General features: G+C 43.3%; 1 protein-coding gene across 1 annotated transcript in view; it reads right to left on the minus strand.

The window, feature by feature from the left end:
* Positions 1-19,185, minus strand: part of LOC121275348 (rho guanine nucleotide exchange factor 26-like) — a 213,825-nt gene that overhangs the window by 144,029 nt on the left and 50,611 nt on the right. The window contains exons 5-6 of the mRNA XM_041182854.1: positions 9,098-9,154; positions 6,430-6,590 (exon numbers count right to left, since the gene is read on the minus strand). Coding sequence (XP_041038788.1) covers positions 6,430-6,590; positions 9,098-9,154 — 218 coding nt within the window. The remainder of the gene's footprint in view (positions 1-6,429; positions 6,591-9,097; positions 9,155-19,185) is intronic.

Consider the following 19,185-nt stretch of genomic DNA (forward strand, 5'->3'; position numbering starts at 1 on the left):
CCTTTTAATTCAATGAAGAGGGAGGGCTGTGCTGTTGAAGGCTACAGGTTAAACAGATGACTTGTCTGCCCTCTCAAGCACTCACAAACGGTTCCACGGAACCATTTTGAAGAAGAAACAGGAGTTTTCCCCAGTCTCTTGGCCAGTAATTATCCCTTGACCAACTTTAATAAAACAGATTATCTGGTCATTATCGCACTGCTGTTCGTGGAAGCTTGCTGTTCACCAATTTCCTACTTTTCAACGGTGACTACACTTCATTGAACATAAAGTGCTCTGGGATGTCCAGAAATTGTGAAAAGTGATATATAAATGCAAGTCTTTCTTGGCACAATCAGGATCAACAGACCTTTGACCCAGTGCAACATATCCAATCCTGTTGCCCTCACTTGATGTCCAAACATCAGCAGCAGTTCTTTCGTTGTGAGTTTCCTGCCCAAAGGCAGGTCCCTGCCATTTATTCGTCTGGCCACAGTAAAGTGTGTAATGTTTTACTACAGGTAGGGTGAGGAGACAGGCCCCATGGCTACCTCAGCTGGAAGGGGAGATGAATCCCAGGCTGTTGCTGTTAATCTGATCCACACACTAGCTGTCTAGCCAACTGAGCTATTCGGCCCCCTTTTAGGGCACAGTAGAGATCACACCAAGTGGCAAATCAGGGTCAGAAACCGTGATCTTACGGCACCATAGAAAACAACGGTAACCTTCACAAACAATTAATTTAAATTAAATAATATCTGGAAGAAAGCACTTAAGTCAGTTAATAGTGACTACATGACTACCATATTGTTGTTAAGAACCCAACTGGTTCACTAATAACCATCTGGGAATGAAACTTGCTGTCCATACCTGGCCTGACCTATACGTGATTTATATCAACGTGCTTGACCCTTAACTGCACTCTGAAGTGGCCAGAGAGCACACTCAAACCTCCAAACAGCTCATCTGCCAACCTCGCAAGCACCACCTGCCCAGCACATGGCAGAGTCTGCAGATCACACACTGGCCTTATCAGCCGTCTCCAAAACCCATCAAACCGAAGTGGAAGCCAGTCATCCTCAACCCTGAAGAATGCCTGAGAATCAGCAGCAGAAGCTTTCATGCCGATGTCATTTGCATGCTTTTTATGTTGGTTGGTATAATGAGGCAGCGTTAATAAAACTAGAAATCACACTGTTCAAAAGTAACATCCTTTGAAATCTGCTTTCTGTCATTTATTCTTTCTCAGGATGTAAAATTGTATCATTCAAGACCAGACAGGCCCCAGGTTGGATCCCTGATCTGATCATGCTCAATTCTGCTTCAGGGGTTCCACAAACGGACTTCACCTCCCTATATGCTCATTCTGTTGAAATCAAAATCATTGAATGTGTTCAGTTAAAAAAGCACTTCGGTCCAGTTGGAAAGCAACCTTATCATCTCCATTACAGGACCTGCCTGTTTTCCTATATGAGTCTAGTCTCCTGAACCTTAATCTCCTCCCAGCCATTCATTCCAATTGCCAATAACCCGCTATCTAAAGAAGCACTGCAAAGAGTTGTGGCTCAGTTGGTAACACTCTTGCCTTTCACCCAGAAGGCTGTGGGTTCAAATCCTCCACAAGGACTTGAACACAAAAATCAAGGGTGATACTTCAAATGTGGTATTGAGGGAGTGCCAATTTTTTGGATGAGGCGTTAAACCAAGGCTCCATCTGCCCTCTCAGGTGGATGTAAAAGTTCCCAGGGCACTCTTTCGAAGGAGAGCACTGGAGTTATTCCTGGTGTCCAGGCCAATATTTATCCCTCAATCCACAGTACAAAAACAGATAATCACATTGATGCTTATGGGCGACTGCAGTGTCAAAACTGGCTGCTACACTTCCTACATCACAACATTGACTGTAAAACATTTTGCAACATCCTGTGGTCATAATGGTGCTATATAAATGAAAGTCTTTCTTTGAACTTGTATTGTACAAACTTGATTTTGGACTTCTTTTTCACTGGTCTCCCGATATATGTTATTGACTTTCTCTATCATATTATTTAAGTATTCTCCTATTATTTAAGTATCTTTTGCTTCTGTGAGGTTTCCTCTGAAGCTTCTCTTTTTGAAAAGCCCCACTGGGTCAAAAATATGTATTCTGCTGTGTCCCTTAGGTTTAAAATTGACAGTAGCTCAGTCTTTTAAAATGGCAATTGTGTCCCTCGAGGCTTCAAATGTCAGCTGGTGTCAGTTTGGCTGTGGAAATGATGCTGCTTGCCTTTGATCAGTGACCAATACTGTTAACATTGCTGGAAATAACATATTTACGATGCTGCTACACACAGTGACTGAAGCAATGCTTCTCTCCAAACCCACCAAGACTTTCAGGCACGATTGGAGTGAAATAAAATCTGTGCTGGTTTACAAAGTGGCTTTGAACTGGCTTCCAGTTCATAGCCCGAGCTTGCCCTTTTAAGGAGTGCTCTCCTTTCAAACAGTCTCACCCAAAGTCCCCTATGATGGAACATTAACTTGCCCTAAAGCTTATGGCAAAGAGAACCAAATAGGTGCCGTGCTGTTTTGGTCCTTGGGTCAGGCTGTCCCGATTATAGAACAAACTGTTACATCAAACACAAAGCCACAAGATACAATGTGAAGGCTACATAATTTTTAATGATTATATAAAAATCTTTAATGATTCTGCTGCACAACTTTTAATCAATTAAAACCACAGCAAATGAGAACACAAAAAAACTTTAGAAATGGACTTTTCCTAAGATGATTAAAGGATTTGACAGGGTAGAGAGAGAGAGAGAGAAACTATTTCCTCTGGTGGGAGACTCCAGAACAAGGCAGGTGTGGTAAAGTAAGGTACCCTGACCCTTTAAGATAATGTAAGTGTACCGATCATGTGACAGCACTGACAAATCACTGTACACCTTGGGCAACTGGGAACTGTAAGTCTAGCTCTGGAGGTTTCTGAAAGAGCACGTATGATCTGGTGTTCTGCCCCAATTTCTCAATAAACCATCACTATTTATTCTTACATCAGTCTCTCCCAATTATTGATTGCAAGCAACAATTGATGAGAACATAGAAAAGTGTACAGTTAGAGTTCAGTTGGCCAAGGAACCGATTTAACCAAGACATAAAAAGGAGGCATAACCTTAAAACTAGAGCTGTCAAAATTAGGCAGTTCACATGTGATGTCAGGAGGCACTTCTTCACATAAGAGGCGGTGGAAATCTGCAACTCTCCCCCAGAAAGCTATTGGGACTCAGGGTCAACTTAAAACTTCAAAACAGAGAATGATAGAATTCTGTTAGCCAAGGGTGGTTATGGAACCCAGGTGGGGGTAGATAGTGTTAAAGATACAGGTCAGCATGATCTCGATGAACGACAGAACAGTTGAGGGGCTGAATGGCCTCCTCCTGTTCCTATGGGAAGTACTACAATGGATATAAAAATTAGAAGAGATGCAAATCAGTCTGCCAACTCGCTTTCATCCATTTATGTTAACACTCAGTCAAGATCTATCCTAAAGTTTCCTGCTGGGGAAATGTGAAGTCATAAAATCAACCCTATATTATAGTCTCCATGTATAACTAAATCTACAGGGGGAGGAAAGGGATGGTGAAGTTAATTGGAAGCTGAATTTAACAAGGAATCTTGACGAAAAGATTTCCCTTTTTAACCTATTGAAGGCGGAAGCTTTTTCCCACAGTAATCATTAACGATATTTTTGATGACCTCATTGTCATTCATCACTCATGATCACAGACGCAAGTACAAGGGAAACATTGTAAGACCAGCACCAGAATGTTAATGAACGCTATTCACACCAATGTTGCAGCCAAAAGGATTATTGATGAGTACAATGAGCAGATAATAGGCAAATAAATCCCTGTTGTATTCCAGGGCTGAGCCTGCTGGACTTTATATTTGCTACAAGGGCAAATTGTTTAAAATAACTCTCTCACGCTTAAAGACACACTTTCACACTTGCTGCCACAGTTACCAAGAATCAGTTACAAAGAATTACTATTAATTTTGACATTGTTTTAGCTTTATTTTTTCATGTCAAGCGTAACTCATTTTTTCCTCCCCCTTCACAATGTGTGACAATGAAAATATCTGGCAATCTGTGGGGAATTTAAACCCAATGTAAAATAGCGGTGACAGAGCCAATTTAAGAAATTACAAAGACACCTCACGCCCCTGTTCTCAAAACTACAGCACATCACAGATAAGGTAGAGGGTGATTTCTAAACGCCCCACTTAACTAACCACTGCCATCACGAACACCCAGAAACATACACTCCTTCACCCTGGAGTTCCTTCACCCTGGAGCAACACTGCTGGAACATTCATAACTGTGCCAACGCTGGTGGAGTGATGTCAATGTGTGAAAGCCAACATATCAGTTTTTGCAGTAGCAGATATTGGACAATAGATTCCACTGTGCCCAATTCTCTAAGATGTGATACCTTCAGAACCTGGGGCTCTGATGTAATTAAATGAGACACAAGGCATCTGCTACTCCATCACCCTATCAGACCATTCTCTTCAACTGAGCCTTTGGTGCCTTCAGATGGGGTAGATATCTTTTCATACAGGCCCCCAAGGAGTGGACCAGTTAACCTCGTACTTTGTTAAATTCTTTCTACGGGATGTGGGTGTCACTGGTACTTTTGCAATCTCAGAATAAGACTGAGTATCCCCCTCGGAGCAGCATTACGTTCTATATAATGCTAAACTAAATATTGTAGCTATGATTAAATGGCATGAGGAAATGAGTATCCCCCTCGGAGCAGCATTACGTTCTATATAATACTAAACTAAATATTGTAGCTATGATTAAATGGCATGAGGAAATGTCCAGTTCTTCCTTGACCACATACAGTCAAAAATTATAATTTTCCATCTCCAGAACACTTTCCACCTGTGTCACTATTAACATCGTTCACCTGCTACCGAAACCCTCGGACATATCTGCACGATCTCAAGAACTGATACCTGGAATTCTTTCCTGCCAACTTCCCCACTCCAACCTTTTACAAACTCTAGTGAATCCCCAAGTTCTTTCTCAAACAAAGCTTGCATCGCCCTTACACAAGATCAAAAGAAATAGGAGCAGGAATGGGCCATTCGGACCCTCGAGCCTGCCCTGTCATTCAACAAGATCATGGTCGATCTGATTGTGGCCTTAACTCCACTTTATCACCTGCCACCATAACCCTAGACTCCCTTGTACCCTTCAACCTTGTTCCTGCTGCTATATCAATCTTTGAGGTCCTTCTTTTCTCATATTCTTCCATAGACTCATCACTCCATGTCTGAGCCAACATATCGTACAAACTGCAACCCTTTCTCCTCCAGTGGTACACTACATCTCCTGCCCTGGACTTCTGTTCTTTTATTAATGGTCCATCATGCCGCACCCCTACTCTTTGCAGCTCCCTCCCAAAACTACTATACCTTGATGCCTCTCATCGCTTCCTGCAAATGCCTCTTGGAGACCATTCTCTTCAACTGAGCCTTTGATGTCTACCTCTCATGCTTCTTTCCAGCTGAGTGTCCTCTACCTCTCAATACATTTTTGAGCACTCGGAGAGGTACTGCACTGCATGGGGCAGGATATGAATACAGGTTGCTAATGTACTACATTTTAACAGTATTACAAGTTTCAGACATATTGCACGTAGAGCATGAACTAGGTCTGGTTAAGAGCTCCAATTGCACAGCTTTAACTACATGAAACTCAACAAAGCACACAAGCAGATTTCAATAGCCAACATTCCCAAACATCAATGCCGGGACTGCCTCTATAACCTCCTCCAGCTCCACGAGATATCTCTGCTCCTCCAATTCGGGCCTTCAGTGCATTCGTGATTTTAATCGCTTCCACACTGGTGGCCGTGCCTTTAGCTATCTAGATCTTAAGCTCAGGAATTCCCCCTCTAAACCCCAGCCAATCTCTTCCTCACTTTCCTCCTTTAAGACATTCCTTAAAACCCAAACAAGTTGTTGGCCACTTGTGTTAATATTTCCTTTACGTAATCTGGTGTTTAATTTTGTTTGACAACAATCTGCGAAGCATCTTGGGAGGTTTTACTACTGTTATTAAGTAGTATTCAGACTATTAAAGTATATGGAGAAGTGGGAGAAAGCTGCCATTTTTGTTAACCATGGCAGCTTGACGTTTTTTAATCCCAATTTACTTTTTCCTACTCCTATAACGGTCTACTCGAATTCCAATATGACTATCATAAATCCTTCTGCCAACATTAAAGCGCCAGGTTACTTCACAGTTCATCAACTGTACAGTCTACCCCCTCATCCACAGACGATGGTCCAATATTCCTGCACCTCAGGGAGATGAACAACAGAAAGGACCAAAGCAAACAGAACAGGTACAACCAAAAAGACAAGCAACTGACTGCTACAATAAGTGCAACTCACTTGTTACTGGACTTGTGGACGTCAACGATGTTGGAAAACAGATGATGCCTCTCAGTTTTGGTCATGGTTAAGTTCAGTGCTTCTGAATTCTTAAACATGCGGATGAGTATTTCGAGGCTCAGCATGTAGGAGTGTTCCGATGAAATCACTTCAAAAATAGCCTGTTGACAAGGACAAAGTTCACAGTTCAGAAAGAATGATGAAGAGTCAGAGCTCCATTCCTCCAATGTCTTCCTACCCATCAACCCATCCTTTACCCTCCTTAGGGACAGGAGGAAACCACACAGCCTCTCGAGCCTGCTTTGTCATTCATTAGATCATGGTTGACTTGTATCTTAAGTCCATTTGTCTGCCTTGGTTCCATAACCCTTGATACCCTTGCTGAACAAAAATCTATCGATCTCAAAAATTCTCAACTGACTTAGCCCCCATCAACAACAGCTTTATGAGAGAGAAAGTTCCGGATTTCCACTACCCGTTCTGCTAAGAATTGCTTTCCTGATATCACCACTGCATGTGCTAGCTCTAATTTTAAGGCTTCGGCCCCTTTTTTCTGGACTCCCCTACCAGAGAAATTAGTTTCTCTCCACCTACCTTCCAACTCATTTGATCATTTTAAAAACTGGCACTTCTGGCTTTGGTCAGATACCCATTTTACACCAAGTCCAACATTACTTGCCAGTTACCTATTCCCACCAGATGTATTAGGTTAAAATCTGAACTCAAGACTGAGGATGGGCCGTAGTATGACAATGGCTTGTGCTGGATAAATACTAGACTTTTAATCTTTAAATACGGCCAGTCACCTGATCTTACACCTTTATCTTAAAGACAGTTGTGTTCTCCCCGCTGTAGCCAAGGGCCAATTATAGGATCCCAATTGCTACCCATATGAGATCTTTCAATTCAGCACCAAGCAGGGATATCCTGGTCTGCGCAGATTAATGCTAAACACTGTAATGTGTTTACTGATCGAGGTACAGGGATGTCGAACGCGATCAAAATTATGGACTCATGATTTGATAAGGCCGACCTTCGAGCACCAAAATATTTTCTCTCCTTTGGTTGCAGGGGGAGAGAAGGCGTGGAAGTGAGAGTGTCTTCAACTGAAAGCACTTTCCCCACAGTATCACTTCCCTTTATAACTGCAGTCAAAATAAGGGGAATTCAATCTGGGCCCAGAACCATAAACCATAATATACACAGAACACTGTAGCCAACTGTTCTGGTTTATGTTCCTGGCGGCTCTGGTTTAATAAATAGTTTGCAGCACAGAGTGATGCTAAAATATTGCCTGAATCGTATATAGGGAAAAGAAATAGTTCTGTCAGATTGTTTACACGAAGCATTATTGGAACTTAGGCAAGATGAAAAGATCCATCTAGTTTACCTTCCTGGTTGTCATGGATATATAGTGATAATTGGGTCCTTGACTCTTGATGATCTCTTATCAATTAACCTTCAGCAAACTCAGAACTGCAGTGAGGGAACCCCAAGCGGAGGACAGCTTTAGGAACCATAGGTCCAAAATCATCTAGTTCCTTCCAAGCACACTACACTTATCACATGCCATGTCTTTAAGTACTCATATACCATATCACAAAATGTTATTTTTGGAGGGGAAATCAATCTAATTTATAAATGAATGGATCAGCACCCTCTACTTCCACGTGGGGATCAGTTCCATGGATTGATCACTCTTTCAATGAAATATTGTTTCCATTAATTATTTGAATTCTTCCCAGTCAAGTACAGACCAAGCCTCAGGCTCTACTGTTGCAGATAAGGTGATGCAGCTTCTCATAGTGTACAACTCCAACAAAAAAGAATCTAACCATCGCCCTTCGACATTCAATGGCATTACCAACGCTGAATCTCCCACTAACACCACCCAGGGGATTGCCATTGACCAGAAACTGAATTGGACTTGCACATAAATACTGTGGCTACAAGAACAGATCAGAGACTAGCAATTCTGCGGCCAGTAACTCACACCCTCACTCCCCAAAGCCTGTCCACCGTCCACAAGGCACAAGTCAGGAGTGTGATGGAATACTCTCCACTTGCCTGGATGAGTGCAGCTCCAATAACACTCAAGAAGCTCAACACCATTAAGGACAAAACAACCAGCTTGATTGGCACCCCATCCACAAACATTCACTCCCTCCACCACTGACGCACAGTAGCAGCAGTGTGTTCCATCTACAAGATGCACTGCAGGAATTCACCAAGGCTCCTTAGGCAGCACCTTCCAAACTGCTACCATCTAGAAAGACAAAGGCAGCAGATAGATGGGAAAACCACCACCTGGAAGTTCCCCTCCAACTCACTTGCCATCCTGACTTGGAAATATATCACTGTTCCTACGCTGGCACTGGGTCAAAATCCTAAAACTCTCTTCCTAAGAGCACTGTAGGTGTACTTACAGCATATGGACTGCAGTGGTTCAAAAAGGCTGCTCACCAACACCTTCTCAAGGGCAATTAGGGGTGGGCAATAAATGCTGGCCTAGCCAGCGATGCCCACATCCCACTAATGAATTTAAAAAAGCATTATATAGTCCCTTAAACCAGCAAATCATAATACCTCACAACCTTCCCTTCACCAGTGATCTCACAGGACATCAGAATCCAACCACAGTTTCTTTTAAGCAAGGAATGAAATGTACCTCCTGCCTCTTTTTTTCCTCCTGAGTGACAGTCTGTAATATTCCACTTTTCTTCACCTGGAAGGCAAAAGCACACCCATTATTTCTAAACGAGGCATTGGATAAAAAAGGGAAAGAGAAAACTTAACAAGAAACCTGTTCAGTCAACACCCGCTTGCCTGGATGAGTGCAGCTCCGACAACACTCAAGAAGCTCAACACTCTCCAAGCCAAAACCAGCCCATTAATCAGCATCCCATCCACTGGCTACTTTACCATTCACTCCATCCACCACCAGTGCACAGTGGCAGCTGTACCATCTACAAGGTGGACCACAGCAACTTGTGTAGGGTTCTTTAAGAGCATCTTCCAAACCCACGACCTCTATCACCTAAAGAATAAGCAAAGCAGGCACATGTGAACACCACCGCCTCCAAATGCCCCTCTCCAAGTTGCAGACCATCCTGACTTGGAAATACATCAATGTTCCTTCACTGCGGCTGGATGTGCGTGTCACTGGCAAAGCCACCATTTGTTACACATCCCTAATTGCCCTTGAGAAGGTGGTGGTGAGCCATTGCCTTGAACCGCTGCAGTCCCTGTGGTGTAGGTACACCCACAGTGCTGTTAGGGAGGGAGTTCCAGGATTTTGACCCAGTGACAGTGAAGGAACGGCGATATATTTCCAAGCCAGGATGGCGAGTGGCTTGGAGGGGAACTTCCAGGTGGTGGTGTTCCCATGTGACTGCTTCCCTTGGTCTTCCAGGTGGTAAAGGTCACGGGTTTGGAAGGTGCTGTTGAAGGAGGCTTGGTGAGTTTCTGCAGTGCATCTTGTAGATGGTACACACACTGCTGCCACTGTCTGCCTGTGGTGCAGGGAGTGGATGTTTAAAATGGTGGATGGGGTGACGATCAAACAGACTGTTTTATCCTGGATAGTGGATAACTGATGACCAGCTTGGGTTTCGAATGCCAGTAGTTTAGATTTTGACTCGGAAAGCTTCCCGTGTCTAGAGACCCATGAAGCAGATGAAGCACATGCTTACGTCTGTTTTCCATAGCTTCTGTGCCCTGGAACAGGCTGCTAGTCTGAAGCCAGAAGCTACAGTATGAGGAGTGCCACCCCACATCAAGTTTGGCTGACCAGAATATTCTCACGCTCTTACCGCTTGCCTTGGCTTGTTGGAAGGACTTGCAGGTTGATATCAATCACTTTCCTTGGCCACCAAGTCACAGAAGGGGACTTGAACCCGGAGTCTCTGACTCAGAGGGACACTACCCATTGTGCCACAAGACCTCCCTCAGTAGTTTTTTAAAATTCTTTCATGGGATGTGGGCATCACTGGCGAGGCTGGCATTTGCCCATCCCAAATTGCCCTTGAACTGAGTGGCTTGCTAGGCCATTTTAGAGGGCAGTTAAGAGTCAATCACATTGCTGTGAGCCTGGAGTCACATGTAGGTCAGACCAGGTAAGGACAGCAGATTTCCTCTGCTAAAGGACATTAGTGAACCAGACGGATTTTTACGACAATCAATGATCGTTTCATGTGAGACTAGCTTTCAATTCCAAGTTTTTTTATTAATTAAATTTAAATTCCACCAGCTGCCGTGGTGGGATTTGAACCCATATCTCCAGATCATTGGCCTGGGCCTCTGACATTGCCACTAAAACACTATCTCCTCCCCTTTCAGCAAGAAGGGAAAAGTGAGGGATGTAGGGATTTCTGCAGATTTCATGGTCGTGGATAAAGGTCAAGGACTACGAATTAAACTAAAAGCACTGTAGCATTTTATCCAATAGTGTCCTACTGATAAGGAAAGGCCATTAGTTAATACCTCCAAGTAATACATACAAGTATAAAAGGAAAATACAGGGTTGCCCTGGCTAGGAATCCAACACAGTGTACCCAGTCCAGGTTTTTGAAATTTCCACTAGACTTTCCATTTATCACTGGCACTAAGGATTTTCAATTTTCTTCCAAGCCACAGCCTTTATTGGTAACACAATGGATGGTGGCCACTTATACTTAACACTGTGTTGAAAGGCAAAAAAAAACAGAAGTCGGAAACACGGATGGTAACTTCAAAAACCTGGAGTGAACTCACAAAAAAATTAGATCTGGCAGCTGCTACTCCAAGGGAGGCCCAAGTCACCCATATTGATTGAAAAGCTAGCTTATGTACATGTTACATTTGATTAAATAGAGTTCAAACAAATTGTCAGATAAATCTGGTTGCTAAATCTATCCACGATTTTATGGTCCTCCAGACGTTGCTATCTATAACAAAAGCAAAAATACCTGGAAAAACTCAGCAGGTCTGACAGCATCTGTGGAGAGGAACACAGTTAACGTTTTGAGTCCAAACGACCCTTCAACAGAACTAAATAAAAATAGAAAAGAGGTGAAATATAAGCTGGTTTAAGGGGGGTGGGGGGGACAAGTAGAGCTGGATAGAGGGCCAGTGATAGGTGGAGATAACCAAAAGATGTCACAGACAAAAGGACAAAGAGGTGTTGAAGGTGGTGATATTATCTAAGGAACGTGTTAGTTAAGGGTAGAAAGCAGGACGAGCAAGGTACAAATAGCCCTAGTGAGGGTGGGGTGGGGTGAAGGAATCGAAAAAGGCTAAAAGGTAGAGATAAAACAATGGATGGAAATACATTTAAAAATAATGGAAACAGGTGGGAAAAGAAAAATCTATATAAATTATTGGGGAAAAAAGTGGGGGTGGGGGGGGGTGGAATCAGAAAGAGGGTGGGGATGGAGGAGAGAGTTCATGATCTAAATTTGTTGAACTCGATATTCAGTCCGGAAGGCTGTAAAGTGTCTAGTCGGAAGATGAGGTGCTGTTCCTCCAGTTTGCGTTGAGCTTCACTGGAACAATGCAGCAGGCCAAGGACAGACATGTGGGCATGAGAGCAGGGTGGAGTGTTGAAATGGCAAACGACAGGGTGGTCTGGGTAATGCTTGGGGACAGACCGAAGGTGTTCTGCAAAGGGGTCACCCAGTCTGCATTTGGTCTCTCCATTGGGAGCAACAAATGCTGTAGACTAAATTGAGGGAAGTGCAAGTGAAATGTTGCTTCACTTGAAAGGAATGTTGCTTCACTTGTTTGGGCCCTTGGACGGTGAGGAGGGAGGAAGTGAAGGGGCAGGTGTTGCATCTTTTGCGGTTGCATGGGTAGGGGCCGTGGGAGGGGGTTGAGGAGTAAGGGGTGATGGAGGAGTGGACCAGGGTGTCACGGAGGGAATGATCCCTGTGGAATGCTGCCAGGGGGGTGAAGGGAAGATGTGTTTGTTGGTGGCATCATGCTGGAGTTGGCAGAAATGGCGGAGGATGATCCTTTGAATGCGAAGGCTGGTGGGGTGATAAGTGAGGACAAGGGGAACCCCATCATGTTTCTGGGAGGGAGGAGAAGGCGTGAGGGCGGATGCGTGGGAGATGGGCCGGACACAGTTGAGGGCCCTGTCAACGACCGTGGGTGGAAAACCTCGGTTAAGGAAGAAGGAGGACATGTCAGAGGAACTGCTTTTGAAAGTGGCATCATCAGAACAGATGCGACTGAAGCGAAGGAACTGAGAGAATGGGATGGAGTCATTACAGGAAGAGGGGTGTGAGGAGCTGTAGTCGAGGTAGCTGTGGGAGTCGGTAGGCTTGTAATGGATATTGGTGGACAATCTATCACCAGAAATTGAGACAGAGAGGGCAAGGAAGGGAAGGGAAGTGTCAGAGATTGACCACGTGAAAATGATGGAGGGGTGTATCTATAAGTTATCTGTATGTTGAATATCAAATACTTCAAATTCAAATATATTATTAAGAAAGACTTGCATTTATATAGCACCTTATCACACCTCTCAAAATATCTTAAAGTAGAAAGAGTCGGGGCTGTTACACAAAGAAAGATAGATTTACATTCATATTGCTCCTTTCATGATGTCAGGTCATCCCAAAGCACTTTACAACAACAGCATCCTATAGCATCATTAATACAGTGAAACATGCCAAGGCGCTTTGTAGGAGCTTTCCCAGACAAAATTTGACCCCAAGCCACATAAGGAGATATGAAGACAGTAAAAACTTGGCCAAACAGGGAGGTTTAAATGATATCTTAAAGGGGGAGAGAGAGGTGGAGAGATGAGGGACAAAATTCCAGAGCTTAGGGTCTAGACAGCTGAAGGAAGGGCCACCAATTGTGGAACATTGTGGAATGTTCCAGAGGCCAGAATTTCAGGAGAACAGAGATTTTGGAGGCTTTTACGGCAACAGGGGATTACAGAAAGAGGGGGCAGAGGCAAGGCCATAGATGGATTTGAATATAAGGACGAGGATTATAAAAATCGAGGTATTGCTTAGCTGGGAGAGAATGAAGGTCTGCAACCACAGGAGTGACAAGTGATAGGGGCTTGGTACAAGTGAAGACAAGGGAAGCAGAGTTCTGGATTCTCTCGAGTTTACAGAAGGTGTAATGTGGAATGCTGTTCAGAAGTGTATTGGAATAGTCAAGTCTAGGGGTAACAAAGGCATGGATGAGGCAGCAAAGACAGCAAAGAACTGTGGCAGGGTAGAGTCCGACGATGTTATGGAGGTGGAAATAAGCGACCTTCATGATGGCACAGAAGCTCATCACAGGGTCAAATACAATACTAACGCAGCAAACAATCTGGTTCAGCCTCAGACAGTTACAGAGATATGAAGCCAGTGCCTAGAGCATCGAGTTTGTGGCAGGGACTGAAACCAATGGCATCAGTCTTCCGAATATTTAGCTGGAGGAAATTTCTGCTCATCCAGTATTGGATGAAGAATCTGATGATTTAGCAATAGTGGAGGAGTCAAGAGATGGTGGTGAGGCAGAGCTGGGTGTCGTTGGAAGAGAAGCAGGTGATTCTCTCGCTACAACTGGATAGACAAGAATGGAACCAGGTGAGTGTAGACCCACCTAGCTGGATGACAGTGGACAGGCCTTGGAGTAGGATGGTATGACCAACCATATATAAGGCTAAAAAACAGGTCAGAAAGGACAAGGAGGGAGAGTTTACCTTTGTAACAGTCACATAGGTTGTCATTTGAGAGTTTAATAAGAGCCTTTCAGTACCATGGCAAACGTAATTGGAAGGATTCAAACATGGAGTTCTGGGGAAAACGTGCATGGATTTGGGAGGTGACAACACATCCAAAGAATTTGAAGATGAAAGGGAGGTTGGAGATGATGGGGTAGTTTGTAAGAAGAGTGGGGTCAAGGTTGTTTTTTTTTTGAGAGAGGTGATGACAGTAGATTTGGAGCTACGAAGTACTTTTCAAGTGTCGTCATGCAGCAGTCAATTTGTGCACAGAAAGCTCCCACAAGGTGATAATGACCAGATAATCTGTTTCTGTGCTATTGATTGAAGGGTGAATGTTGGCCAGGACATTTGGAATAAGTCAGTTGTTCTTCTTCGAGATAGTGCCATGGGATCATCACGCTCGCCCGAGAGGGCAGGCAGGGCCGCAGGTTAAGGCGTCATCTGAAAGATGGCACCTCCGACAGTGCAACACTCCTTTGGCAATACACTGAAGTGTCAGCCTGGAATTTTGTGATCAAATATCTGGAGATACCCACAGTAATGCCTAGCAATTACCAATTCAGGGTATTTGATAGTTTTGGGTGATCTGATGTGTCATTGTGATATTTCATGATTTGTTTACAGCCTTAGGCTGCTTGTGAAGATACTTTTTTTATATATAAAGGGGTGATGCTGCTTTCATTCTTTCAAGGCCAACTTGCAGCTTGTTTTTAACTGGCTTATTCCATAGTGCTGATGGGTGCATCTGTTCTATTCTTAAGATCCAGTTCCTCGGGTTAAAAGTTCACGGATCAAATGTCTCCCATAGGCTCAGTGGTTAGGTACATCGCCTGAGGCAGACAGGCTTAAAAATAATCGAGGCCCCAAGTTCTATTCCCGGTCAGTGGTGATGTGACAGTTGATGCACTATTACTGACCACAATGATCTTAGGGTAGGGGGCAGGAAAACATCAAATCAACCTGGGTCCCTGATCGCTATCCCATAATGTGTTCAGGAAACTGTGCGTGTTAAGATGCTACAGTGACACTAATAGCAGCTTAGGCTGAGATGATCAAATAAAGAACTTGTATCTTACAACACCTTTCACAGCTTCAAAGCACTTCACAGCTAATGAAGCACTTTTGAAGTGTAGTCACCTTTGTAATGCAGGAAACAGAGCAGCTAAATTGCTCAAGGTTTCACTAACAGGAATAAGGCAAGTGACCACACTAAGCTATTTTGTTGGCGTTGGAAGAAGGATAAATATTGACCAGGTCACCAGTGGGTGGGGGGTGTGGGAAAGGAGGGTAAACTTTCCTGTTCTCATTCCAATAGTGTCCGTGGGATCAAACAGATCCACAGCCTTTCACTGACGTCTCTGGATTGGGGTTTGAATCAAGAGGGGTGCGAGTCCTACCATTGAATCAAGCTGACACATCCCATAATAATGTCAGATCATAGGAACATTCAAATCCTATTTCGCCATTCAGTTAGATTATAATCGATCTGTGTATTAATGCCACTTACCTACCACTGTTCTGTATCATCTTGAGACTTTAAACCAACAAAGTCACATCAAACTCAGAAACTCCATCTGTCCCCCAGCATCCACAACGTTCTGGGGGAGAGAATTCCAAATTTCCACTTCCCCTTTCGTGTGAAGAAATATTTCTTGATTTCTCTCCTGAATGGCCTAGTTCTAATTTTAAGATTATGTCCCCTTGTTCTTGATTTCCCATCAGAGGAAAGTTTCCCTGTCTTTACCCCACTGAATCATTTTGACATTTTAAACGCCTCAATCTGATCATCCATTATTCTCCTATATTTAAGGGAATACAATACTAGCCTATGCAACCTGTCCTCAAAGCATCACCTTCTAAGGCCTCATATCACTTCTAGTGAATCTGCGCTGCACTCCCTCCAAGAAAAACATTTCCTTCCTGATGCGAGGTGCCCAGAATAAAATACTGAATTCCAAACTGGGTCTGGCTAAGGCTCTGCATAGCTGCAGCATTACTTACACTCTTTCGTATTCCAACCCCCATCAAATCCATCTATGGCATTGCCCCTTCACTATCTCGTAAACTCCAGTTCTCAGTTGCGTTCCTCCAATTCAGGCCTTTTGCACATCCCTGAATTTAATTGCTTGACCACTGATGGCCATGCATTCAGCCTCCTAGACCCTAAGCTCTGATATTCCCTACTTGAAACGCCCCATCTCCCTCGCTCCTGCTTTAAGATGTTCCTGAATAGCTGCGTTTTTGATGAAATTTTTGATTACTTTCCCTAAAATCTCCTTTCGTGGTTCAGCATCACTTTTGTTTGATAATGCTCCTGTGAAGCGCCTTGGGACATTTTACCAGAATGAAGGTGCTACATGAATGCAAGTTGTTGTTATTATTTCATTGACCGTTACTTGGGTTGATGCATTCAAATTGACAACTTGGATGAGGTACCTATTGACCATTAGCTGCTGTAAAGCCACACCCCCTACATGGAGCAACAAATGTTGGAGAAGGTTGTTGGGGGGTGTTGTTGGGTGCAGGGGATTGGTTGACATTAAAATACAGGTGGAAGAAAATTTGTGAGGGAGATGCTGCCTTCTGGGGCAAAAAAAAATCAAGTGCTAACTGCCTACCCTAATCTGAATTACTTAATGCAAGCAAAGTTTATTGTATCCACACAAAAAAACTTGGACGACTAGAGTCAGAATTACTAGCAGAAAGAGAGGGAACAGGCGCAACAAGTCCCCAGGATTTGGCCTGAATGCATGCTGAAGTATCAACAGCCAGATGATGGGGGTTACTGCATGAGGAGTGGAGGGAGATGGCCTGAATGTTAATGTTATGTCATGGGGAGGCCGTGACGTGGTGGTATTGTCACTGGACTAGAAATCCAAAGACCCAGGGTAATGCTGTGGGAACCTCGGTTAAAATCTCATCATCGCAGAAGGTGAAATTTGAATTTAAAAAAAAATCTGGAGTTAAAGTCTAATGATGACCATGCGTCTGGTTCACTAATGCCTTTTAGGAAAGGAAATCTGCCATTCTTACATGCGAAACAAAAACAAAATTACCTGGAAAAACTCAGGTCTGGCAGCATTGGCGGAGAAGAAAAGAGTTGATGTTTCGAGTCCTCATGTCCCTTCAACAAAAGGATTTCTAGCATCCGCAGTTTTTTGTTTTTATTATAACATGTGACTCCAGATCCACAGCAATGTGGTTGATTATTAAATGCCGTTTGTAATGGCCTAGCAAGCTACTCAAGGGCAATTAGGGATGGGCAATAAATGTTGACCTAGCCAGTGGTGTCCAGTGCCAAGAATGAGTATTTTTAAAAATTGTATTGTTAAGGCTAAACTGATTGATGTATTGAATAATCATCCTGAGCACATATAAAAAGGGCCTGTTTAGTTACAGGGGCCCTGATTTATTGTTTAATTTATTGAATTTTTGTTTTCTCAAAAAAAAGAGTATAAAAAGGGACTGCTGTGATATTGGGTTAGTAGATAGAACACAGGCTTATGTAATGCTGCATTCTGTAAATAAATGAGCTATCAAGAAAAGAATTTGAGTCTTGTTTCATACATCAGCCTCTGGCCTGGGACCCATTAGTCACTGAATACCCTGTCAAAGAATCAGCTCCAGAGGAGGGTTTTTAATGGTGGTTGGGGAAGTGTGGTCAGGTTGGGGGTGGGGGGGGGGATGCAGCAAGACCAATGGGTTTGATGATGAGCAAAAGATGGGAGGAGTGAGGGAAGGGTACAGCAAGACAAAGGTGTCTAGGGATAGAATTCCAGACTGCAGGAGCTGGATGGGTGTAAGATATATTCCAGTGAGAAAGACTGTGCGAAGGATGCACAATCCATGGCTAAATAAGGAAGTTAAGGATGGTATCAAATTGAAAGAAAAGGCAAAGACCAGTGATAGGCCAAGAGATTAGGAATTTTTAGAAAGCAGCAAGGAATGACTAACGACATAATAAAGAGGGGATAAAATTAGAATTTGAGACACCAACCAGCAAGAAATATAAAAACACACAGTAAAAGATTCTGCAAGCATATAAAAAGAAACAGGTTGGCTAAAGTGAGCATTCGTCCCTTAGAGGATGAGACTGGGAAATTAATAATTAGAAAGAAGGAAATAGCGAAGACTTTGAACAAGTATTTTAATCCGTCTTCAAAGTAGAGGACACAAAATGCATCCCAAGATTAATAGAAAATCAAGAGGCAAAAGGAAGGAACTTAAAGAAAAAAAAAATCCCCATCACTAGAGAAGGAATACTGGGAAAACAAATGAAGCTAAAGCTTGCCAAGTCCCCTGGACCTAATTGCCTGCATCCGAGGGTCTTAAAAGAAGCGGCTGCCAAAATGACAGATGTAGTCTTCCCAAATTCCTCACATTCTGCAAAGGTCCCAATGAATTGGAAAACCACAAACGTAACACCTCTATTCAAAAAAAGAGTGACAGAAAGCAGGAAACCAGTTAATCTAACATCTGTCATTGGGAAATGCTAGAATCCCTCATTGAAGAAATAGTAGCAGCAGGACATTCAGAAAATCATAATACCACTGTATCAGGCAGGGTCAACATGGTCTTGTGAAAGGGAAATCGTGTTTGACAAGTTTATTCGTGCTCTTTGAGGATGTAACAAGCAGGGTGCATAAAGGAGAACCAATAGATGTAGTGTACTTGGACTTCCAAAAGGCATCCGATAAGCTGCAGTACAAAAAGGTTACTGCACAAGATAAGAGCTCATGGTGTTGGGGGTGATATATTAGCAAGGATAGATGGTTGGCTAACTAACAGAAAACAGAGAGTCAGGAAAAATGCATCATTTTAAGGCTGGCCAACTATAACTAGTGGAGTGCCACAGGGACCAGTGCTGGTGTCTCAACTATTTACAACCTAGATGAATGACTTAGATGAATGGGCCAACTGTATTTACTGAAGATACAAATGTAGGTAGGAAAGCAAGTTATGAGGAGGGTGTAAAGAGTCTGCAAAGAGATATAGAAATGTGAGATGAATGGGCAAAATTTTGCAGACAGAGTATAATGTGAGGT

The sequence above is a fragment of the Carcharodon carcharias genome, chromosome 2 (assembly GCF_017639515.1).
Source record: "Carcharodon carcharias isolate sCarCar2 chromosome 2, sCarCar2.pri, whole genome shotgun sequence".
NCBI lineage: Eukaryota > Metazoa > Chordata > Chondrichthyes > Lamniformes > Lamnidae > Carcharodon > Carcharodon carcharias.